The following is a 25,185-nucleotide window of genomic DNA, read 5'->3' as shown; positions in this document are numbered from 1 at the left end:
AGCAAGAACAACCATCCAGACAATCATTAAGAACTTTAGAGCTAATGGTTCAGTCCAAAACAAGGTCAGAAGTGGTCGAAAACCGATTTTGGCTCACCGAGAAGTACGCCACGTGCTCAACAAAGTCAACGTTACACCCTCACTTAGTGCTCCAAAGCTATCTACCGAGATCAAGGAGATGTTCGGCAAACAGGTTAGTCCTATGACCATCCAAAGAACACTGAATAAGGGAAATTTGAAATCCCACAGAGCAGTCCGGAAGCCTCTTATTGTACCGAGGAATGCAACCAAACGAGTGAAGTTTGCCAGAGACCACATTTCCAAGCCACAAACATTCTGGGACATATTTTATGGACTGACGAGTCAAAGTTCAATGTCTTTGGGTCAGATGGGCGTCGTAGAGTGTGGAGATATCCAAAAGAAGCTTTGAATCCAAAAAATCTCAACCCCACAGTTAAGCACGGCGGCGGGTCGGTAATGGTGTGGGGATGCATGGCTTCAAGTGGGGCAGGAAAAATGGAATTTGTTGACGGAATTATGGACCAATACAAGTACCAGGGAATACTTGACCGTAATATCCAGGAATCTGTTCGAAAACTTGGACTTGGACGACGATTTGCCTTCCAACAAGACAACGATCCGAAACACTCTGCCACGTCCACCATGGAATACTTCAAGAAAAAAAAAATTCCGAAGCTAGAATGGCCTCCCCAATCTCCAGACTTGAATCCCATTGAGCATCTGTGGGACCACATTGAAAGAGAAATAAGAAAAAAATCTTTTTCAGGAATTCCGGGCCTAAAATCCAGAATTCGTGAAGTTTGGGAAACCATTTCTGAAGATGTGACCAAGAATTTGGTAAACTCTATGACTCGACGCCTTGAAGCCGTCCTTAAAGCGAACGGAGGCCCAACCAAATATTAAAAATTAATTGTTATAACATTCCTTATAAATTACAGTTTTTTTTGTATGTTTTCTCTGACTGGACGTTGATTTTTGTCCATCCAATTGTTTTCATTTTGAATTAAAATACATCTCTGGCCTAAAATAAATTTTTTAGCAGAAAACTAATAATGTGCTATGAAATTACGTTAAATTTGTGAGAATTTTATATATCAATGATGAAAATTGGTTCAGTAGTTCAGTGACAATTTGAAAATGAAATTGACGCGACTATGTGGACGTAGACATCTGTCCGACACTGTACATATATTACATATTTTTTTCTACTAATCTTATTAGTTTGACTAGAATTATATGAAATACTTGGTAACTACACTTTGTAACAAATAGAAAAGGTTTGGGAATTTCCATAGCGTAATAACAATGGATAGCCTGTAGGTTAATACATATGTTAGCAACTATCAAAATATAGCTACATATTTTGATAATTTTCATGCCTTATGTTAAAATAATGAAGTTAAAACTTAGCTGGAATGCTTGGCAATTAAGTAATTAATCGTTTAAAAATGAGTTTTGTCAAATATTCTACGCTATATATTTGTTTTTATTAAGTTTAAAATTTTTCGATATTTCGATATTCAAATAGCGATATTGAGAATTGATAATATCGAAATATCGAAATATCGAAATCCAAAAATTCGTTCGATATTACATGCCCTACTTTCAACTAGCGAATAAATACGCCGATTTTAAAATTATCCCTATATTTTTCTGTTTTCTTTTTTATTTTATAGTTTGTTGACCGATCTTTCATTTTTTGTAAGAGAAGCTAAGTCCCGTTTAAATATTTTTCTAATTCAAATTTTCCTTCACATTTTCCTATTATGACGCATTAGCAACCCCCATGCCAAATTTCAGCATGATTGGACAATTTTGAAGAATCGGTGTGGGTAACCCCATAGGGTCCGTTCAGAGATAATTCTACCAATTTATATTTATATTCTTCTATTCGAAGCTGTTAGCAATCTATATACCCAATTTCAACTCGATTAGACGAGTTTTAAACATCAAGTGTGCAGACCTATGATAAAGGAGGGTAAATATTGTTACCCCATTTATAGAGAGAGAGAGAGAGAGCACGTCACCACTCTCTCTCTGCCACACTAATATATTTTTACTTCAAAGTTTTGAAATAAATCGGTGACCCCCCACTTCGCAAAGTAGCGCACGCCCCGCACATAGTCTAATAGCAACAGTGCAAGTCGAAAAAGTGACAAAAGTGACCGTCTTGACCGCTTTTTCGGGTCACCACCGAACCTTCCCATGTGTCACCATTGCACACCCGCTCAAAGGAAGTAGACTCTCCCAACCACATGCTGCAACAGGCGGAGAACCAGGAGCGGAGGAGTACAAAGGGCCAATCACACCAATCGCGCTGCCAAAAACAACCACTCAAACCGGAAGGAAATCCTCACACTACTGTCTTGTCACTTTGAGAGCCATATCTCGAGCATTCGAGATAAGCCGAGGTTATAGAGTCCAATTTTGTACACATTTGAACACAATCTAACTTAAAAATCACCTCTTTTAAGCGTGACCACATTGACACCCACCCACAATGATGACGGTGGAAGATATCATCGCACTTGCCCATCCAGATACGAATGTCATCATCCTTGAGGGCTCGATTGAAGACCGCACATACGAAGACATCGCGGACGACTTACACTTCGTTGTGGAATCCCACCACCTTCACGATGATGAAATCCTCAGACCTGACTGTCACCTCTGCGGCGATCTAATAGACTACTTGTCGTACCATCATGAGATAAGCTATTTACAATGCGTTTTTTGTTTAAATTTCTTCCATAAAAATCGGTGCAATTTACAAATGTCAATGGAATCCTATGTAAACATTCTACGATCGAAGAATTGGGCATGTCCAATTTGTGTTCCTATTTTTGTATGTAAAGAAACCAAGAACAAGTTCAAGGCTATTAATATTGAGAAACTGTTTTATAAATTAGCAAGAATTTTAAATCCACTAAGGTACAAATCCAACGAAATGATAAACATGAAACACGTTTTGGTCGAATATGACGAAGTATTTTGTAAATTATTTGACAACTATGGAATAGGATAATTAACTAACCAAAAACTATTTGATACTTGTTACAACTTGGAATGTTAATGACCACTACTATACAATATTGATTGAAATGGATATGCACACCCGATGTACCAACATATTATTTTATTTTATTTAACCATATATTTTATTTTAATTTAGTATTAGCATTTTGTAAAATTATATTCGAATTTTATCTTCAGTGTGTCCAGAGCTGAAAACCAGTACTTGTACTGACGCTCATACGACACCGTTAATAAAAACCTATCAATCAATCAATCAATCAACCAACCAAATAATAAGAATATCCTGCGTTTGTGACGACGGTTTAGAGTGCGTCAGGAAACCTGGACTTCTGATCGCTTATACTTGCAGGTCTACAGCTTAGGGCTTGCAATACCGGTGTCATTTCTCAAAACCGGTATTCGGTATTTTCGGTATTGGGACCTTCGGTAATACCGGTATTACCGATACCATATGCTAAATACGTATTAGGGATTGAAAACCAATACAAAGAAGAGTAAAATAAAATCGTTAGCATTTAACACTAGTAGAATTTTCAGTATTTTAAAAATTGATGTCGTAGAAATATTTTCACGTGAAAAAACGATGATTTATCAAATTTTAGGACCCGTCTCTCCTTTTTGTCGCATTTTCTTGGCGAATTTAAAATTTTGTGTGTTCTCATATAATTGAATAGATATAACTGTTCCATCAAATTCGTACAACTAAACCGATTTGAATTATAAATTTTAACTCAATCATCATGAAAGTGACAACCTTCCCAAGGGTCTTCATCGTCACTACTTTCTTCATCTGATACGTCCAAGTTGGTCATATATTCCCAATAAATGACTGAATCTCTCCCATACATCGCTTCCAATCGTACGTTTGCATTAGAAAATGGCTCCTTTTCGTAAAATTCCCTCTCAAAGTTTGCAACACTGGAGGAATCATTTGCATAACGTTTTGCGTTTGGGTGATACATTTCGAACACGTTGTTAGGGTGAACCTGATATCAAAAGTTTGTTAGGCGATGTCCATAAATTATGTGATGGCTGAAGGTGGTCAAAAGGTGTGGTACATGTTAGAATGAGGTGTAACACGTGGCAAGATGGGAGGTGGGTTGGAATAATCAGGATTATTGCATGACATAAGTTACGAACGTGCCATTAAGTTGCTTATGCATACTCATTAAATTGTGGAATCACTGCAATGATCTAGGTCCGACGTACATTATTAATTCATACAAATACTGGCAATACATGTTTCATGGAAATTCAAACTAATCTACGTAACTGAACACTAGGTAACTTATTAGAGTTTAGCGTAGTTTATATTAGGGTTGCCGATGAAACGAGATGAGACGAGATATATCACATCTCATCACGTCGCATTGTCTGGTAATATGAGACGAAAGTTAAATGAGATACCAAAAATTGAAACTGGTCTGGTCACATTAAACATGAGATGAGGTGAGATGAGACAAGATGAGGCACGTATATCTCATCACTCACCAACTCATCTCTTCTCATAATTTACACGTCTCATCTCATTTACTCGTCACCTCATCTCATCATATATTCGTCTCATCTCCTTTTGCGGCCATTTCATCTCTTCTCATAATGAAATGAGATAATCTCATCTGACCGGCAACCCTAGTCAATATTACATCTTGGTCAACAAATTGGTAGAACATTATACTGATTCCACATTATATCTACTAATTAAGACCAATAGTGATCAACCCCTCTGTATCTATTAAAACAGTTTATGTATGTATACTTTTCTGATTTTTGCACATGCCCTGTTACGTAAATAAGCGTACCACTGAATATTCAGGTAGTAATATTTACCGAATAATGAAGTAAGATAAACAATTTACCATGGTACATCCATTATAAAATGCGGTCTTAGCCTGGCCCCCAAATAGCAAGTAAACAATGTTATTATTGCGGCGTGACACGCCCCTAAGGATAGCGTGGATGAGGGCCTGATATTTCTTGGTATCTTCAGAATTGTCAATAATATTGGCATTCATTAAGAGTACACCTGAAATTTAAGCAATGCAAGTTCATTTAAAATTTGTGCAATTTCCACTCTAAAAACAAAATTTGCCTAACGTTGAGTAAATTTTAACCATGTTGTATATTAATTACGCAACAGTAATAAAATTAGGTCCAATTGTTGTTTTCACAAGGTAAATAAAATTGAGTAAAATTTTACATGATACAACAGTTAGGTAAAATTAGTGCGATTGTGTCAATCACACCGTTGTATAAATTTTATCCCAAGTTGGGCAAATTTTACACAGTTGTCATGCCATTGCAGATTTTGCTCAACCTTGTGTAAATTTTTAAAAAATACACAAAATTTCAGGTCGAACATCGTTCGAAGGTTATTGTTATGAATACGGAAGAGAATAACGAATTAGGCGATATTGCCAGAATAATCGTTACGTGTTTTCAACGTCTTTAATTCTTAAGCCCTCTGTGTGTATGTAACAGTAGTACATACACACAGGGTGGTACAGTACCACCTTTAAAAATTATGTAGCAATACACGTGTCAGACTTATGGATTTTTTCTACAAGCATGTTTTAGTATCCATAAATTGTAGACTAAAACACAATAGGGAGGTTGAGATTGGTGTATTCTAGTATAATTCGACAAATATCTGTATTCTTAGGATGACTCATCCAGGCTACAATACAGTACAGCAAGCAAAATCAAGAGCCTGCCCCAACTCGATTTATACTAAACATCTGAATCGCCCACCCAAATTGTCTCCCTTCCACCATTGGTGCCAGTACCTTGCAATGTCTTAATGCATTGCGATGTTTTTCACTTTGCCCCATCGCACCATTTGTGTAAATATAAGTATTTGTACAAAAATCTCAACCTCTACTACACAATACAAGATATTTATATTCACACTTTTGAAAAGTACAAGGATAAATATATGTATAGAAAATCTCAATCTCCCTAATACATATCTGGCCGGTGTATTAATACCAAATCAATCAAACCATGAACACGATTACCTCGCTCAATCCAACCGTCTAATTGACCCGTTGGTTCCAAAGTAACGCCTTTGTATTCGCGTTCAATACACTCGCAGATCGTGAGCAAACTACGTGAAGGCTTGAACGCAGTTCCAAACGCGTAACCCAACGAGATACACGATGGTGAAGGTGAGTCTCCCAGAATAACGACACGAACTTTTTCCAGACTTGTTTGACTGAACGCAAAATAATTATAGGACTGAATCCCATTGGAATATTCTGACCCCAACTGTAGAAAGTATGTAAAAATGAAAACACTATTATCCCACAATTCCAACCTGGCCCTGTGTTTAACCAAATTATAGGTGTTTTACAAGAAAATCGTGCATGTGATAATTTCAAAGTTCAATTATAAGCAATTAGGGGGAATGTGGGACTGAACTGCATTAACAAGATTTTGTTTTTACATGCAGAAGTGTCTTAAATCCCCCCTATGGGGTAAAATTCAAAAATATGAGATCATCACAATGCACGATTTTCTTGTAAAATACCTATAATTTGGTTGAAGACAGCGCCAGGTTGGGTCAGAGGTGTTACAAGTTACCTCTTGTAACCAGTCCAGATTACTCAGTTGGTCGCGGACAAAAATTTGAATTTTTAAGATCAATGTTATTGGTCGAGATAATTTTGTGTCCACCCCATGGGCTCTCGTAGTATTTAGTTACGACGAGACCCGACGTGTATGTAAATATTTCAAAAATTTGACAAAAATCAGGTAATTCCATGCTTAGTACAATTTACTATCCAAGTAATCAATTCTTGTTGCTGCACACTGGGCAAAATCCTTAATAATTATTGTTTAAAAATGGCGACTTGTGACTTTGGGTGGAATGAGAAGAATTAATCTTGACATGTCAATAATGTCAGACATTTTCAAATTTTTACATCCTGGCAAAAATTGACATTTTGACAAGTTAGCATGACATTGCCATTTTTTTCGGTGTCATGACATTCGTTTAACCCTACTCGTGGGTCGAGGTTTGCACAAGTTCCAAAATGTCTCAAACTTTCACTAGCATTGCACATAGCTAAATTTCAAGAAGGATATGCATGGGCATAAAAGAATTATGACAAACAAAAAAGTATGCACACTCAAAATAATTTTGTATAAGCGATCCCACCGGCGGTGACCATATGTGACTATACCACCATGGCAATAAGTTTGTTACCGCCGGAAGGAAAGATATTACCAAGATAGTAATATTTGCCACTCGTCAACTGGTAATTATTACCACCCTGGTAATAAATCTACGACTGCTCAGTAACAAATTTATTTTTATCTCCCACTTTACCATGGCGGTAAAGTCACATATAGTCACCGACGGTGATAGTTCTATTACCGGTTTATTTTGAGTGCAGAATTGAAAAATCCTAACTTCAGAAATCGTAAAATTTTCTGAAACACCAAAATCAATTTTTCAGAAATAAACATCACTCACGTCCATGTACATATGATGAAGAAGTTGCAGATCAATCTAAACCATTTGTGGCATACTAAAGCTTATAAAATGGAGATTGAAACACACATAAAAAAATCTGCAACAAGCCTTGGTATGAAATCAATCATAAACGTAATACGCCACAAGCCGGACTACAAAAATTTTCCAAAATATTTTTTCACTTTTGATGCGTTTTAAAACCATTTTTTTCTAAGCAATTGCTCCGCACTGCACTATCACCTACCTATTTACATGTACATAAGTAAGTTAATCAGGAATTAATAGTAATTAGAAAACTAAAACTTCCTAATGAATGGTATCATCTTCTCTTCATTTGATAAATGAGAGCTAAATGCATAATTTTTCCAAGTCAACTAATTCTCAACAATAAATTAAATCTGTACATATTTATCAAATTTAATAATAAATTAGATTATTGCGTATATTCGTGTTTCAATAAAATTTTATATGAACAAAAAAGATATCCAGGGCATGGTTATACGTTTCAATGCTGTGAGAACTTTAATTGGTTTTAATTTTTTATGGGAAGACTGGCCAATAAGTTTTGATTGGGTCACCCCATTTGGACGTTGGCATGTATTGCGTTTTTCTCTCGAACTCAATAAATATCATAGGTATAAGTCAGGGTTTCGTTTTGGACATCCAAAATTGTTTTAGGACGGAAACTGTCCAAGTGTTCAAAACTGTCCAAAATAAGTTTGAACGTCCGAAATGTTAAAATGGTTTAACGTAGGGAAATGGGGCAACTAGGTACAACTTCTTTATTATTGGTTTTTTGGTAAAACTATACACAAATATGGATTCTATGTTAAATTTCAAGAAATTTGGTGTGTAATATGACAAAATTTGGAAAACAAATTTAGTATGTGTTCTTATGCAAAATTCTGAAATTGTCTAAAGTATGGTATTGCATACCAAAATGTTTAAAATTATAAGGAGATTATATGTCCGTCGACAGATTATCGAAAAATTCAACAATAAAAAACTTGTTTCGTATTGCCCCATTTTGGACACTTTTGGACATTTTGGACATCAAAATTCAAGTGTCCAAAAGTCCAACTCGTTTAAAAAACTGACCACTTTTGCAGCAACAAGACAATTGTGTTACATAACCGTGTTCAAGTGCTTGCAAAAGTTTCCTAAATATTTTGCTTAAAATGTGAAATCAATACACTTTACATAACGAATTACGTCAAGGTATCGAGGAATCCACCACCACCAAGTTATAACTCTGAGCGTGAAAACGACTTACATAATACAACGTTGTACATAATACAACGCTTACTACAACATTTTTCACCTTCCATAGGAACGCCCATGTCAACCACATAGATATTTGTTGACGAGTTAAATTAAAATCCATAAAAAACATCCGGGGTATGAACATCAAGATCTGAGACGTTCAACTGGTTCAAATTTTATGAGTAGAGGGAGACTGGCCGATAAATTTTTAAAGCTTAACCCTATTTGGACGTAGGAATTTACCCCGCTTTTCTGTCCCACTTGGCAAACATCATGTGCACTAGTCTGACTCGTCTTAAACGAAGCTAAACACTTTATAGCTACAAAACAAAAGTTCTCTGCAAATGATTTTGTTTGTTTTTGGGAGAAGCTTCTTTAATATTTTTAAAAATGTTGCATGATCACCTCAGCGTCATCAGGTGGTAGTTAAACTGCATGGCATACCTACACTGCTTTCCCATCACATGGGAAAAATCAGCAAGATTTGTTAAAATTCTGCAAAATCGCGGAATTCTTGTCACCGTAAAAACCTTGGAAATCTTACAACTCGGCTATTTCGTCCTAATGTCGGTTATACTAATTAACCAATTACAGGTTGGCTGTATGCTCACACTTCTTCCCACCTTTCGCATGTTGCTAGTGACCGGAATGTGCTACGGGATGGGTATAGAAATGTGTATAAATGGGTATAAAATATGGAAGCCGTAGGTATTTAAAAACAATTATCGTATCATAGCCATTTGCGTGACAAAGCTAAGTCAATAATAGAACCGTAATGCAAAGTTTTCACTAGTGGCCAGTTGCATACATTGGAAAGGCCCAGGATTTCAAAGTCGGCCACGGGTTTGGACTCGTTAACCCAAGACTCAGTTAAGGTAGCCAGCTGGCGAATACCTTTCTGTTACTGTACTATATTTGTATGGTATGGAAAACTCAATATCGTCATGTGTGATAAATAAGAAGGTGGAGCTTTTAAATATTTTATTGGAGTAGGAATTAAACAAGAAATGAAAAGCTGGAGAATATGAACACATATTTAGTAATTTCTTTTCCATTTACAGTAAATCAATACGTTGCACAAGTTTACAGTCGTATGCTGAAATAAGCTGAAATTTTTAGTAGGTTATGCAACTTAGACTAATCAACGTGCATATTTTTTTCATGATGAAGCGCTGTTGGTGGGCTTTGTTGAGTTTATACATAACCCAGTGAAATTTCCTTTGTAATATGTAAAGTACGTAGTGGGTCATAAAATCAGAAGAAAATAAGTAAATAAGTAAAGAATACGGTTCGATAGTATTATGTATCCTTCTCGAGTTAAAATTAGTTTGGCTGACACTAAGACGCATTAAGTCCTAATGTAGTCTGGTAAAAACGAAACAAAATAGAAGAAAGGTTTGCACTACGTTCAGACCTTTTCTGCGGGTTCCGTTAGCATCAGAGTTGTAACCACAGTTGCAAGAAATGCTTCGCGAATATCTCCCCATCATAAGATGGAGCCTGTGCGGAATGTCCTACTTACGTTGTTTCCCCATAAAATGGGACAAATCTTCCCGACGTTCCGTTTTATGAGGAGTAAAAGGAAGTTGTTAGTTGTCAGAGTGGTCCAAGTCATGCAACTACTTTACGCTGGAGTGGTTTCCTTTGTCCTACGGAAGCAATGCGCGATAGGATTCCGTTCCGTCATCCGTCCTACAATTGTAATGTAGCTTACCACGTTGAAAGTCGTTCTGGAAGGTTACGGAATAGGGCTAGCGAAAGAGGTTGGAGATTTAATAAACGCAACAATTGTGTTTGAAGAATGGTTACGAGAAAGGCTAAACCGGTTTGACATTGTAGCAAAGAACAGAAAATCGGCCAGGTATGTAGTAAAACAATCTGAGTAGGTTATGCATCAGTGTGTTCTTCAGGCTCTGGAGAGCGAAGCAAGAAGAAAACGTTTAAGCTTCCGAAGATTGAGATTCCGAAGTTCGACGGGGACCTCAAGAATTGGTTTAGGTGGTGGAGTCAGTTCGAGTAGATCCACAACGACGAAGATCTTCACAACAGTGACATGTGCCAATACCTCATTCAGGCCACTGAAGCAAAGTCAGAGCCCCGATCAATTATTAGTGCCTTCCCAGCTACAGGAGATAATTATGGAGCTGCCATAGAATCCCTGAAGAGAAGATACGGCCGGGAGGGGTTGCGACTCCAAGTGTATTTGAGGGAGTTGCTCAACCTAGTGATCGCCAACGTTTCATCAAAGGAGAAGATCCCGTTGGACATTTTATTTCTCAAGTTACAGTCCCATCTCAGAGCGCTGGAGACTTTAGCAGGGCGGAGCCGTCCATGTATTTTTATCCGTTGGTGGAGTCGAGTTTGCCACCGGAAGGGTTAAGGGCGTGGTTGAAACATCCAGCCCAAGTGCAACAAGATGGTCTACCCCAGAAGAGCAAGTTACCTAGTCTCATGTCATTCCTGGAGAAAGAAGTCGAAGGGGAGCAACAGATATACTTGCCTCAACATGGGTTTGGAGGTACATAACAAGAGTGCTCCAGTACGTTCAGACCAGAACAGTAATAAATATGAGGCAACAGAGAAGCCAATTACTGCAGCAGCATTATATTCCGGAGGGGTGAAATAAAGCTCATATTGACATCCGAGTCAAACCTGCTACATCTGAAGAAGATGACAAACGAGGAGAAGTCAGAGAAGATGAAAGAAACCAACGTCTGATTCAAATGCCTCAAGAAAGGTCATCGCTCAAGAGAGTGCAAAGCCAGAGTGAAGTGTGCCTCGTGTGGGGGTTGCCATTACAAACTCTTTTGCTTTGGAAAGAAGATGGAGGAGGAGTCAGCTCACCAGATTTCCGAAGGGGTCCAAGCGCTGATTACAATTCAACACGCTGTGGCATTGGGAGCTACCGTCATGAACAATAAGCGTGTCCTCCAAGGCACGATGAAAGTGAAAGTGTTTGGTGCCAAGGGTGAATTCCGAGAAGTGCGATTGTTGATCGATTCCGGAAGCAATGTGAGTTACATCCGAGAGGACTTGGTACAAGAACAGAAGTTGCAACATTCAGGAAAACGTGTCTTCCGCACGGAAGTGTTTGGCGGCGGCAGCGAAATCTGTACCAGGCGGCAATACCAAGTCAAGATTGAGGGATTGCCAAGAGGAGTCAGGAGTGAAATAGTGCAATTGCCCCTATATAGTGCTCCTCTAATATGTGAAGGCTTAGGCCCAATCCCTGTCAGTCCTTGGATCAAGAAGTTGCTGAAACTCAATGTGGTACTCACCGACATCCATGCAGAGTCCAACAAGATCGACGTGCTCATCGGAGCCAATCTTTTATACCCATGTCCCATTGGCCGGAAAGGCATGGCGGTTGCTAAATACGACCATAAAAGTTTAGCAACATCTACAATCAGCTTTTAAACACATGGGTATTCTGGAGCCGTCGGCCAGTGAGGGAAAGAGAAATCTGAGGTAAGCTTAAATGTATAGGTTAGGTTGCACTTGGTAATTCATAAGGGATGTCACAAACGGCTGGGGGAATTTGTAATTTTATTGTACCACTCTATTAAAAAAATTCTATAGAGTTAACTTACAATAATACCATTCTGTATGTTTTTTTTTATTTCGTGGATTTTATTGATTCGTTCATGTCTATTTTTCACAATTTTTTTCACCAATGAAGATGATAAAAAGAACACTACTTTACTATTTTGGAACATTGTATATCAAAGCCAGGATGGAATTCTTTAAATCTTTCAAAGTTAAGAAATTTGAATGGGGTGAACGTGATTCCAAAGTTAAAATTGTCTTACCAAAATGGAGACAAGATGAGTCTGATCCACCCAAAACAAGTGTCAACAAATATGTTGCAAAAACATGTGATCAATTATTATTGAAAAACGAAGAAATCACCGGACAACAAGCCAAGATAGAATTTCAAAACTGGCTGCAGTCAAATGAACAAAATCATGTAACCGAACACAAATCTTTGCGTCCTATTAAACAAGCTCGGAGATTTTCAAAAAATCAGCCACATTTGCGCGTCCTTATTATTATCAATGTTCTGATTCTTGAGCAGCAGATATAGTTTTGGTCGATTTATTAATTTCTCCTTGTAATTTCCTATAAATTTATTTCTGCTATTTGTTTGTTTAGCATCATATCCACATTTAGCCAAACTTCTCACATAGTTACTGGTAAGCAAGTTTATTTAAATTAAATATGTAATAATTATTGGCAACACAATTTTTGTATCAAGTCTAGAGTCAGATCCCGTTCAAAATGCAGCAGCGTTTCTTTATTTCGTTGTTTGTGCAAAATATTCTTATCATCCTATCGTCCGTGTCCTGCTTATCACCAATACCGACCATCCAGCTGGCTCAAGGGGCTTGCAAAGAACCACCGAAATCAGTCGGGGTGGTCGATCTTATAATGTCTTCTATGGCGTCCCATTTGGCAAACCTGAAAAACTATTTTAGTGTTGGCTTATCTTTTACATTGAAATGCTTGACAATCGCTAAATTTAGATATCAAAACCAGCTGATGGTTGGCCCGGGGTTAGGCATGCCACGGCAAACGGGCCGTGTTACGGCGCCGGTCGCTGTAGATAACTTATCTTATGGGGTGTAGGCCCAACGGCGCCGTAAACTGGTGACTTTGTGATAATGCGATAATGCCTCCCTTTTCACTTTGCAAGACCCTTTGTAGAAATAAGGCCAATAAAATCCCAGAATTAGCGCACTTCAACTAACAAATAGTTTTATTACGACACACTAATTACTACTGTACAACGATGAATTGGAGCTTAATTATTGCAATAATCAATTAACTTTTTTAATGACAAACTGTTTCTTCTTCTATGCCTTGCTACTTACTTGCTTCCTTACTTTCTTACTACTGACTGGCTGCCAGCACGCTCTATTCTCTTTTCTGTGTGGAGAGATGGCGGGAGCAGTCCCAGTAAGTCTCCGTCACCACTTCTCTCCCTATGCTATTTTAATTACATAAATTACTCATTATCTAAAAAACTGTAAGGGAAAACAAAGATATTACATTTTTATAATAACTACGGTATTATTATCTATTACATATAAAAAAATCAGGTTACGTTTCGGCTTATAATTTTTCCATATTTCTGCAAATTTAACTGGGAACTATCAATAATTACTTAATAACTTAAAAACTATTCGGGAAAACACTAATTTTCTTTTTCCTAAAATTAGTTCATACCCCATGCCTTACTATAAGTCACAAATATACATACATTTCGGATCTCGTTATCAAATTATTCTCTTATCAACATATTTGCGCAAGGTTGCCTAGCAACCTTCACCCGTGGTTGCCTAGCAACCTCCACCACCACTTCTACTTAAAATACTGATTTAAATACATGATGCTCATTTTGTAACAGGGCGGAATGCGTCAGCACTGGATTTGTAGAAAACGGTCCAGTTGTCGGACAGCAGGATTGTGTTAACCTGGATGTGTACACTCCAATCTTGTTTAAGTGTTTAATTTTAAATATTTCAACTACAATTTTTTGAGTGGAACTTCTTTGCGTGCAGTTGCCGCTAAATAATTCATCGGTTGGGGGAAAACTTCTTCCCGTTCTGGTCTGGATTTACGAGGGTGGATTTGTCGAGGGGACTAATTACGTGTATATGGATGATCCTACTTTATGGACGAGGATGTCGTCCTGGTCGTCAAAAATTATAGACTGGGCGCATTTGGTGAGCCAATACATATTAGGTCAATTTATCCATTTGTGACAACCTTGTGAAGGGAGGGATTCAAGTTAAGGATTTTTTTGCGGCAGGATTTTTCAATGCTGGAGTTGAAAGTGCGAGAGGAAATCAAGGTATGCAAGGTTTAGCAAATTTGGTGTTCAAATATTACCAATATAGTATGCCAAAAAGTCCAGGCATGAAGGACCAAGTCTTGCCGTTCCGTTGGGTACGACAATATCGCACATTTTTGCGGGGACGAGGACAACGTAGTTTCACCATTTTGGGAGAAAGCGCAGGTGGGATTTCCGTGTCGCTTTTGACCGTGTCCTCCATGGCAAAGGGCCTCTTGGGCGGAGCCATCATGATTAGTTTGCTAGTTATCAGTGGGTGAAGTTAGGTGATCCCAAAGTGATGTAAGTTCACATACTTAGCAGATTATAAATTTTAGGACTAGTCAGAAGTTATATATACTTGTACATTTATGCAATTTTTGAAATTTAGAGTTTACAAACATTTTAAAAATTATCAGCAAGCTATTCTACCCATCAGATTAAACTAAAGAATGGACACTAAAGTTGTAGACAGTCAAGTTTAAAACCCTGTAAATTTGAAACCAGTTAATGAAATTCCATATTCCAATTGCATATGTTACAGAAAATGTAAGTACAATTTGAAATTAATTTATAGATAATGCTTCCACCGCACCTGTAGCCAACAATTCGATCATATGTCTGAGATTTTCCATCAAATTTTTTCCCGAATTTATTCCAACTTCTAAGCTAATTTCCTTCTACCTTCCCTTAAATTTTCTTGGAGTGTCGGATATCTCTTCAAGCTTTGAGTATATTGATTTAGAAATTGCCCAAAATTTGCATATTAGCATATTGCTTGTTTATAAATTATTATTTGTTTCTCCATTTCTCGACGACCAGTTAAATTTTTCAGCAAATAATATAACCGTGTACCCGTGTACGGTCAATGATAATATTTGAATGATTGTTTGTGCATAAGAGATCCTATTATGTGGCTTCATTTTACAGCAAAAATTATTTCAAAAAAATTAAAAATGTGAAAACGACAGGCAAATTTATATACAAAAATGGCATGAGATTGCAGAGATGACAAATTTTGCGTCCACAGTATAGTGTAATTTCTTAATGGTCAAGGGTCTGTATGATGATTCTTCTCACTGCGTATGTAACTGGATGGCGAATGACTGGTGTGACCGGGATGTAAATAAAGGCGCGAGGTGGTCACAATATTAGTTAATTTACGGTGGTGTTTAATTGTCATAAAGCCAATAGTTACAAATCAGGGGTAATTCTTTAAAATAGTGACGAGCAGTACAAATGATGAGTCGTCAGACACTAAACTGACACTGAACTTTTCACACAAAACTTTTACAAAACTAAGGCAAAATCACTGACAACTCACCCAAGCCACTTTTAGCAAGGGATCGTCCTTCACACTCTTTCTACCAATGGGAGATGCCCACACCCGACTTTGTAGGGTGGAGTGAAAAGGTCACAAAAAGGTTCAAGGAAGTACGAATAATTAAAATAATAAGATAAAGAGTGGACAAATCTCCACTTAAAACGCGACTGACTGTCACAACTTGAATTTCCTTATTTTACCAGTCTCATTTTCCACGCAGTTACACACATACATACATCATCATTTGAATGCCATTATCATGTGTCATTTTCATAGAACATTAAATTAAGCATTGTTATCATTATTCTAATTCTCGACGGCAGATAGTTTTTAGATTGATTTGGGTTCCGTGTTTGCAATGGCATTAACTAACTTAACCAGATCTCTTTCGATGACTTTTGACATTTTACCTATTCTAACAAGTTTTATTTAAAGCAAGATTGGGTGAAAAAATCGCAAAACAATTAACATGTAAGCTGTACAGGCAAAATATCCATCCAGGTAGACGCAATATTTATAGCATTTGCTTGATTGAACTTGATTGAACTTTTTTCATATACTTACAGGGGTCATGTGCGCCTGTGGTAAAAATCTCAGCCGTGTACACCCACAGTAGCGAGAATAGTTGCCGGCGAAATTTCGAAAATAGCAATAATGAGAAGGAATTTGGCATCGCCATTAAAAGTAGAAGGGGTTGATTTTTTTCGACGTCCGTATAGTAAGAAACTAATTTCACTCTCTTGCTTTGCAAATTGCAATGCAAGAAATGTGGCAAACCCGTAAGAAACGAAACACTGTAAGAATATATATTTATGCCATTGGAAAATCACTTGGGAATATGTGTGGCATCACCTATCGACAGTTGTACGTTGTAATTTTGATTTTTGCTATGCATACATGATTCGGAAATCTGGACAATTCGGTATATTCTTATGAAGGTTTGGTCATTATTTACGATAATATTGTGGCATTTTACCCAACCAATCCTTGAAGTTTTAAATGAGTTCACGCAAGCGTGTTTTAGAGCTGAACGGACATTTTGACTTTTATTACGGGATCAAATTACAAAATTTTGAAATCGTCCAACGTTATCAATACTTATTCAATTTTGAAAATTACAGGTGTCACCCAAATTCCAGATTTTCACAAACCACTATGTTTTTTCAATTTGTTTCCTCGGGACCGTGATTGTCAAAACTTTGTCCTTGCATATCTCCCAGGACAACCCAGTCCCATCCATTCCATCCGGCATTTTAAATTTACGATTAAATGACTTAAGAGTGGATTCGTTTGGATGATTTTTCTTGTCATTTTTTCCAACCACAAATACATGTCCATCTTCACTCCGAATGGAAAGTTCGTCAGGTGTGTAATTCTCAACACTCATCTCCACCTTAAAGACAACCAGTTTATTAGTATACTTGAAATATTCAGTAAAACCTACAGTGCAGACTTCACATAGCCCGAGTCAGGTGTACGGAACCCCATGTGGTCCCTCCGTCTTAAGATTATTCCCAATTTATATTTCTTATTTAGATACTGTTAGCAATCACACCTACAGCAAGGTGTGATAAGCTCAGCTTAATTGAAAAATTTTGAAAAATCGTTATGGGGTATCCCATAGACTCCCCCAGATAAAATTAATTACCTATGTACCAAAATTTCACTTTTATTTTTAACTTCCATGCCAAATTTCAGCTAAATTGGACGACATTGGAAAGTCGGTATGGGTCACCCTATGGGGTCCCTCCAGATAAAAATTTTCGCAATTTCACTTCATATTCTTTCATTAGACCCCATTGGCTACATTATATGTACCAAATTTCAGCTTTCTACTACTATTTTGAAATCTTGGAACAACCACACCACCCATATGGCCCCCACCGGCCAATCATTGGGCCGATTTGGCTCATCTACGAACCTGATTCCCAATTTTATCCACTATGCATATGGCGAAAATTTCAAGTCGATGGGTCAATGCGTTCTAAAGTTATTGCTGTGACGGACTGACGTACAGACATGACGGTAAGCCATAAGCCATGACTCGGGCTAAAAATTGAAAATTAAAAAAATTAGCTAACAAATACAATGAAACATTTCATTAAAAATAGAACATTGAAAGATTGAAAATACTACAGATTTTTCCATCCTGTCAATGAAAAATGTTCAACGGAATTTTTATACTAACAACTTCCACTATTTGAATTTTCCTTAAGATTCTTTTTTTTACTTTTCTTATTTTTGCAATATTATAATTTTCATAAAAATGTTCATCACTAAGGAAAAAATAACCCTGTTACAAACTCACCATGAACTTGTCTCTTGCATGCGTTACTTCGGCAAGTCCACTTAAAATTGCTGATGTTGACCGTCTCCTCTCCCTTGGAACAGGTCCTTGTGGGGTGAGATAATGGGAAGACGATGATGACATTCTTTCTATAAATTTGAAGAAAAATGAGAAATTGAATCACGTTGTTGTGAGCAGGAGTATTACTCCGGACTGAACAGATGGGGAATTTTTAATGACAGATAAGATGGAAATCGGTCTGACTCTGTGCTCATTTTAGCACAACAAAATCAGCCTGTGGTGTGCCAAAAGAGACAAGAGACCCGTGTTTTGAATATGATACAAGTAATAAAAAGTGTAACTTGAATATTTGCCTTTGACAAAAAAAATCCACCAACAAACAGAAACCAATCTAATAATAAGCAATCTCATGAGGCAAATTCCACCCAACCTTCCCAACGATATAATAAATAATGGGCATTTACTTCAGCATCTGCTGCTTGTTGAATCATTTTGAGGTATTTTTAGCTTCATACCTTGTCCTGAGTAAGTTATGTCCTATCCTATATGCCAGGAACGTGGATAATATAAAAATGAAATGTTCCAATCTAATCTTGCTTAAAACTCCTACTCCGACCAAAATAGGAACTCGCAGCTGCAAAATTTTGAGTGTTTTCTTCCCAAGAAAACACAAAGTTGTTTTACGGCGTTGATGGAATAAATCAATTGGGATTACAACTTGTAATTTACAAGTAAAAATTACATGGACACCACATTGTCAGAAATGAATGGTGGGACACCTAACTTTACCAATTTTTTATACATTCGGATTTACAAGGATTTTTTTAAATGAAATTGTAACAAATCGGCAATATAGACATATTTATATGCAATCGGTTTTTTACGTGTATCTACACCTAATATTGAAAAAAATATTCAAAGATAAGTGTTAGTATTTTATGAAAAAAATTGAATCAAGATCGTCCCTTCTCTGACCAATATACGTATGTATTCATGAAAATGTATCGCATTGAAATAATATCAATTGCAAATTTCTCGTCCATATTATTTCTTCCTTTATCAGATTCTATTTTTCCGATAAATTTGTTCTGGTAGTTCAAGGCCAGAGTAGGAAATACTAGACGAGTTGTGGTGTTTGAATGTCCATCCGTGGATTTCAGACTCATTTCTGCATCCGACAAGACTACTGGGTAGCAATAATCAAAGCATTCTATGCATATACAATTGCTTAAAACATTATACTTAACACAATTTAATCATTATCCGTGACAATCATAGCCGCAAATCACACTAGTTTAGAGTGCTAACAAGCTGAACAAATATTGTCCTCAATGCAACATTTACCCGAGAACAAGAATAGAAAATATGTTCCTTTTGTGTGTTGCAAAATCATACAGGGCAAACGTAATGAAAAGAATCTTTGTTGTTAAAATTAAAAACACCTCAAAGGGTGGAAAATTGGAAAAACCAATGGTGAATATAAAATTGTAATTTAGTAATTTTTTAAATAAATAAATATATAACACTTTATTGAACAAATAAATCACACGTGCATAGTTAAATACTATTCATACATACATAATCAGGATCATTGAGTCAATTAAGTAGGGAGGTAGAAAAAACTGTACTTTACTAATGCTCGATTGTAGGTTTGAGCTAGAATCGAAATTTGTATTCTAATTCATGGAGGTAGAGAAATTGTACTCTAAATTTGTACTATACTAAATTCAAAAAAACTCCAGCGGGAATCAATTCGGTCATTTATTTGGGCAACTTAAAGAAAATAAAGTATACGAATAAAGTTGGAGCCAAAAGTGACTTGAAAAATCTCACTTTGAAAAAGTGGCAAACCTAAATATTTAGTACAATCGAGTTCAGAGACGGGACTGGAAATCGCCGATTGTATTTTATTGTGAGGGGTGGTACAATACAATTCAAGGTCACGATATAGTACAAATGGCCAGAATACAGTTTTTTCTACCTCCCTAGTATCTACCCATCATTTCCAGATAGATAACCAAAATTGTATAACAATGTCATAAATTATTGATATAAAAAATGCAAATATTTATCAACGTGGATCAACTAGGTCGCATGTTCAGCAATTTTTAAATCGTTTTTCAATCCCGAATATACGTGTCAGTTGTTTCCCTATACGAGTACGAATCTAAAGCAATCTTAAGTAAGTAAAGCGATATATCGGTATTTGCATAATATAGAACAGATGGTTGGTCAGAATAAGAAAAAAAAACTGTGCGTTAGGCAAACTCGTGCTTCAACTTGTTCCATCGATATAGTAGTTTTGGGTATGTAGATAGCAATTCACACCTCACAAATTAATTCTTTTCCGTCACAAAGAATTTCCTCCAACTGTTCAATTTCCGCTCATCAATGGGATGAGTCAGACCAGACTTCGTTTTAAATAACTACATACACTACATCTGTCCAATTAATCTGATTGTTTCCTCGCCTATAAAATAATGACCGCAGGGTTCTCCTAACACATACAAAACTAACTTCCGAATAGCTCACATCAACCAAAATATTCAATTTTACGATGAAAATTGCTATTGGCCTTATCCTCGTCGCTATGTCTTTGACAGCCAGCGATGCTCAGTTCTTCCTTCCGCCGTCGAATCCACTGTGGCAATTGCTAGGTCGCCCGACTGAATCGCCTATCGTGAGAAATCCTACGCTGGCCCGTCGCAGCAGCGAACTCAACAATGGTATGTAAATTAAAACAAAATTAATCAACTCCATTATGCGGTGTATGTAGACAGTAGGAGTAGCCACAAATCACAAAGGAATTATTAAATTCGTGGGCTTCAAACATTTTTTACTGAACGCAACTTTTTTTTGCCAAATAATGCTTATCAATTATTTTAATTAGTTAGGAATTGTATCGAAAGTTGCTTTATGTATATGTAAGTTAAGCAAAGTTAGAAAACCCCAAGTCTTGCTTCCTTAAAAAACCATCCCAAGGGTTTTTTTTGGCCTTTTGACTTTGTCACTACTACGTTGGGGCGGATTTAAAAAAAGTGTTATTAAAATTGTTTATTAAATTGAAACTAATGTAATATTTGGATTCTGAAGCAACTTTGAACATTGCTTGAACACAAACCCATGCAGTCAAAATTTATTTGTAACATAACTAATAGAAAACCAGCTTAAATATGTTCTTTGGAATTAAATACATACAAACATATCTAAATATATAGTCAAGTCATATTTATGAAAATGCTCAGAATTTTAATCCGAAAATACAATTTATATTTTGTTCTAACCTCATTAAAATACATAAATACCGTGCAGAACCATTAAAAAACACCAAAACCGTCATCTAAAAACGTGATGTGGTAAACTTTAGAAATTATAAAGATACTACTCTGCGATACAATTGCTATAATTTATTTCCCTAAAATTTTATCTCCTTTTTTCTAGCCTGTTGCGGAACAACGGCAGCTCCTCAATGGCGGAATCGGGTATTGAACTTTCCAGCTGAAAACATTTACTGTCGATGCAACCCGGCCTCTACCGGAAGTAACACGTACAGATGGCGCTGTGCAGCGATCCCTCCAACCACAACGCGAGGTAGAATTTTAACACAAAGATTGACCGAATTTTGTCATAGAGATAAGGAATATGTTAATGAGGGGTGATCTAGTATTAATCTATTCGTTTTGGTAAACTTTGATAAAAAATCTAGGTAAGCCCGTTACTACCATATTTCTGAACCATTTCAAGACTAAACAATAGATTTCGTGGAGACGGAAACTATTCAGTTTTCTAAACGTATCTATCACATTACATACATATCTTCTAGTTAATTCTTTAATCTATTTTTACAAACAACTTTTCATAGCTCCTACCACGGCTAGTCCTACCACTGCACCTCCGACAACTACAGTTGCGACTACGACCAGCGCCGTCCCAACCACGACCGTCATGTTCTTCCCATAAGTCAAAGAAACGGTACCATAAATGATCCTGAATCAACGTAGTCATTGTATTAGCTTCCTATGAAATTGTAACATTGGAGAAATTAATAAAATTATATTGGACTATTTGCAATATACTAAGGACTAAATTTTGTCTACGATATTCTTTTGTGAAAATATTGGATGATTTTGATTGATGGCATTTGAATACGATATCTCTACGATTTTTCCAAATTACTCATTATCATTTACTTTGTAACCATGGAAACATACTGAGAATAAATAATTGCTTAGTGCAAGGAGTAAGTGTATATATGAGCCACGCTGCCAATTCTGGCGGCTTGTTTAAGTACATCAAATTAGACAACATTGGAACATATGATCCGGCTGTTTAAACGTGCAATGCTGCTGTCTATTTTAATATTGACATTTTGATACATTTGTATAAGAGAAGGTTTATATTATTAAATCACAGACTCCGTGTCCCTTCTAGCTGCATCAGATCTTATGTCGTAGAAAATTAGGTAAAGCTATTTGGTAAATAGATATTTGGTATACCAAATATTTATTAGTAGAAGAATTGGTTATATCCAATTCTACAGCTACTAAATAGTTTGTTGTAACTTAGTTCCTTTAGTCTAAATTCTGTTGATGATTTTTCTGTAAGTGTAAGAACTGAACAGGAGAGCATTCATTGACGGGCAACAACATATCATTCTTCGGTGACGGCAACGCCGGAAAGCCGGGCCCCGCACAGAACGACAAAATGAATATGCTCAGGTGGGGCCCGGCGTAGCCGGAAGATTCCTTTCGTACCGAGCACCCAAAAGGTCCCACAACTCTAGCGCCCAAACCATGCAATTTAAAGAAGAATGACAAGAGACAAAATAGTTAGAGTATTCTGTGAGATGCGCCGCGTTAGTTTGAAATTTCAAAATTTTTTAGTCCTTCCATTAGAAATCGATTTTTGAAAGCTATTTTTCGATAATTTCGACGTAGGAATTAAACTTTCTTATTAGACATATGACTTTATTAAATTGCATAGGTAAAACCGAATTTTTTTTGTATAACGCATTTTTACGTACAAAGTCAATTTAATGACTTTGAGAGGATAATTAAGAAAATTACCAATTTGGGAGCTGTAAATAAGTAATCCAATTCCATCGTACTTCAAACGCAAGGCGTGCTGGTCTAGTGGTTAGTACGTGCTGACCGAACTCGAGCTGTCGCGGGTTCGAAGCCGACTGTAGCTAATGTTTTTGCACAAATTTTTCACCAAAATGAATATCATTTTGGACGAAAATTTCATTGAGAATTCAATTCTGTAATTATTTTTGACCTCTGACCTTCCGCGGACCTTGTGGTCGAAGAGCAAAAATAACTTAATCGCATGCGTGGTGTCATTCCGGAAGCAAATTTCACCCCGACTTCGATGGGATAATTATTTTTGACCTCTGACCTTCAGGCGACCTTGTAGCCCAGGTCAGAGGTCAAACAAGGAATTTGACCATATGGGGTACCTATCAAAACGTATTATCGAGTACGGTCGGTCTTGATGTGGGGTGAATTGGCAACTGGGCAGTTTGAGCTAATGGTAGATACTAACGAGAAAGTAATGGAGATATAGAAACGCGTGTGTTACGAACAATTTCATGCGGTTTCACCTCTTTCTTACGGTGGCAACTTATGTAATAATCCCTCGTCAGAAATCGCCACTAAGTGAGTACATGCGGTGTAGAGGTGTTTCAAATTTGGAAATCAGGTCATCTCATGTCCAATAATTTTCGCAAGCCCATCCTCATCAAAGAAATTATTGACCTTTAATCTCGTCAATTTTGGGAAGTAAGTACCTCCAAGAGAGGGGAAATCTAAGGAAATGTTAGATTCAAGACGCTCCAATTGAAGTTCTTCTAAAATCTTGGACGCCGAGAGTATTAGTCTGATGCAGAATTCCTCTATGGGAGTGAAATTCATTCCCGTGTGGATACTGGACATTAATTGTTTTGAAATTGTTGACGGGTCGAAATATAGAGAAATCGAGAGGACCTAGCTTGTACTTGAGGACGGATGGAATTTTGAGGAAGATATGAGTTGGACAGAAGTTGAGTTTTTCTACTATCGATGAAATATCTAAATATTCCTCATTCTCCTTAAGGTAAGAGGATATTTGAAGTGCAGTTATTGTCCTCATTTTTAGGACTGGGGTAGATCCATAATTCCAGGTCACAATGGAAGGCCCCAATGTTAGAAAACGGGCTTTATTCCCCGACGTCATTTTTTAATATATTTTCATATTTGGTGATTTGGTTGATCATTATGGATACTATAGAAAAATTGAGTAACCACACCTGTTGTTATAACTTGACCATTGTTAGGCCAAGTTATAACAAATATGAAATTATCAAAAGTGCATGCATGCAATTGGGCACGCAATGCCAAAATGCTCATATGAGAATCAGAGCTTCTGCAATGTTTGAGATTGACTAAACATGGGATTGTTTAAAGTGTAAGCATGTATGCAATGTCAAAATGTTCATATGAGAATGGGAGTTTTAGCGACACTTGAGTGAACGAGATCGTCTAAACATGGGATTGTTTTTAACTCTAGTTGTTATACAATGCCAAAATGTTCAGATGAATATGATCGTGCTTGTGACAACCCAGTGAACAGACTGGAAATACCGACCAGACGGTTAAAAAGTTAATTTATTAATTAATTAACTAATTCAAAACAGTTTAAATGAAAAATTGTTAGCAAGTTGGAAGTGATATATGTGAAGTGATGAACAATACCAAAAACGCGTTATTGTCCAGTCGAACCGAATCCCTTATCACCGCGCGGCTCGCGGGATAAGAACTCACTTCTTTGAACGCCGTGTTCTTCGTCTTTCTTAGTTCCTTCAACGTATCGCACTGGTCCGTGGTAATTGGGATTACTGCAAGCTGCCCGAGGCGTGACGCCGCTTTGTAAGCGAAGTTTCGCTC

General features: G+C 36.9%; 4 protein-coding genes and 1 long non-coding RNA gene across 6 annotated transcripts in view; 2 read left to right on the top strand and 3 right to left on the bottom strand.

Annotated features, from left to right (window-relative positions):
• Positions 1-3,788: 3,788 nt before the first annotated feature.
• LOC110858922 (uracil-DNA glycosylase-like) lies at positions 3,789-9,429 on the bottom strand. The gene is made up of 5 exons (XM_022107807.1): positions 9,421-9,429; positions 6,374-6,379; positions 6,075-6,324; positions 4,917-5,083; positions 3,789-4,043 (listed from the first exon to the last, which is right to left on the bottom strand). Exons 1-5 carry the CDS (start codon positions 9,427-9,429, stop codon positions 3,789-3,791), a joined length of 687 nt encoding a protein of 228 aa, XP_021963499.1.
• Positions 9,430-14,227: 4,798 nt separating this feature from the next.
• On the top strand, positions 14,228-15,008 carry LOC110858921. The gene is made up of 3 exons (XR_004836949.1): positions 14,228-14,523; positions 14,610-14,651; positions 14,710-15,008. It is a non-coding gene; the product is annotated as an uncharacterized LOC110858921 (long non-coding RNA).
• Positions 15,009-16,972: 1,964 nt separating this feature from the next.
• On the bottom strand, positions 16,973-18,497 carry LOC110859014 (heat shock protein beta-1). Its single transcript, XM_022107888.2, has 2 exons — positions 18,263-18,497; positions 16,973-17,347 (listed from the first exon to the last, which is right to left on the bottom strand). Exons 1-2 carry the CDS (start codon positions 18,383-18,385, stop codon positions 17,108-17,110), a joined length of 363 nt encoding a protein of 120 aa, XP_021963580.1. The 5' UTR covers positions 18,386-18,497; the 3' UTR covers positions 16,973-17,107.
• Positions 18,498-19,879: 1,382 nt separating this feature from the next.
• Positions 19,880-22,331, top strand: LOC118438638. Of its 2 annotated transcripts, XR_004836960.1 has the most exons (4): positions 19,880-20,444; positions 20,866-20,988; positions 21,704-21,853; positions 22,125-22,331. XR_004836960.1 is itself a non-coding variant. In XM_035859178.1 (3 exons), the coding sequence occupies exons 1-3, from the start codon at positions 20,820-20,822 to the stop codon at positions 22,220-22,222; spliced, it is 417 nt and encodes a 138-aa protein (XP_035715071.1). In that variant the 5' UTR covers positions 19,880-20,819; the 3' UTR covers positions 22,223-22,331. The 2 variants fall into 2 exon arrangements, 1 of the variants encoding a protein (XP_035715071.1); XM_035859178.1 differs by having other exon boundaries at positions 19,880-20,988.
• A 2,672-nt stretch (positions 22,332-25,003) lies between these two features.
• The window catches only part of LOC118438557, a 2,041-nt gene continuing 1,859 nt past the window's right edge, over positions 25,004-25,185 (bottom strand). The window contains exon 5 of the mRNA XM_035859016.1: positions 25,004-25,182. Coding sequence (XP_035714909.1) covers positions 25,004-25,182 — 179 coding nt within the window. The remainder of the gene's footprint in view (positions 25,183-25,185) is intronic.

Source organism: Folsomia candida, unplaced genomic scaffold (genome assembly GCF_002217175.1).
Source record: "Folsomia candida strain VU population unplaced genomic scaffold, ASM221717v1 Fcan01_Sc023, whole genome shotgun sequence".
NCBI classification, from domain to species: Eukaryota; Metazoa; Arthropoda; class Collembola; order Entomobryomorpha; family Isotomidae; genus Folsomia; species Folsomia candida.
Note: the sequence above shows the minus strand (reverse complement) of the source record. Positions and strands in the feature narration are given on the sequence as shown.

Bases quoted from the DNA above. Each gene is read 5' to 3' on its own strand.
- LOC110859014 (XM_022107888.2), bottom strand. From the start codon at position 18,385: ATGTCATCATCGTCTTCCCATTATCTCACCCCACAAGGACCTGTTCCA. The intron at 17,348-18,262 runs GTGAGTTTGTAA...GTTGTCTTTAAG, and splicing joins ATGCAAGAGACAAGTTCATG to GTGGAGATGAGTGTTGAGAA.
- LOC118438638 (XM_035859178.1), top strand. From the start codon at position 20,820: ATGAAAATTGCTATTGGCCTTATCCTCGTCGCTATGTCTTTGACAGCC. The intron at 20,989-21,703 runs GTATGTAAATTA...CCTTTTTTCTAG, and splicing joins CAGCAGCGAACTCAACAATG to CCTGTTGCGGAACAACGGCA. The intron at 21,854-22,124 runs GTAGAATTTTAA...AACTTTTCATAG, and splicing joins CCCTCCAACCACAACGCGAG to CTCCTACCACGGCTAGTCCT.
- LOC110858922 (XM_022107807.1), bottom strand. The intron at 5,084-6,074 runs GTAATCGTGTTC...CTTAAATTTCAG, and splicing joins AGACGGTTGGATTGAGCGAG to GTGTACTCTTAATGAATGCC. The intron at 4,044-4,916 runs GTAAATTGTTTA...TTTTGATATCAG, and splicing joins TTTATAATGGATGTACCATG to GTTCACCCTAACAACGTGTT.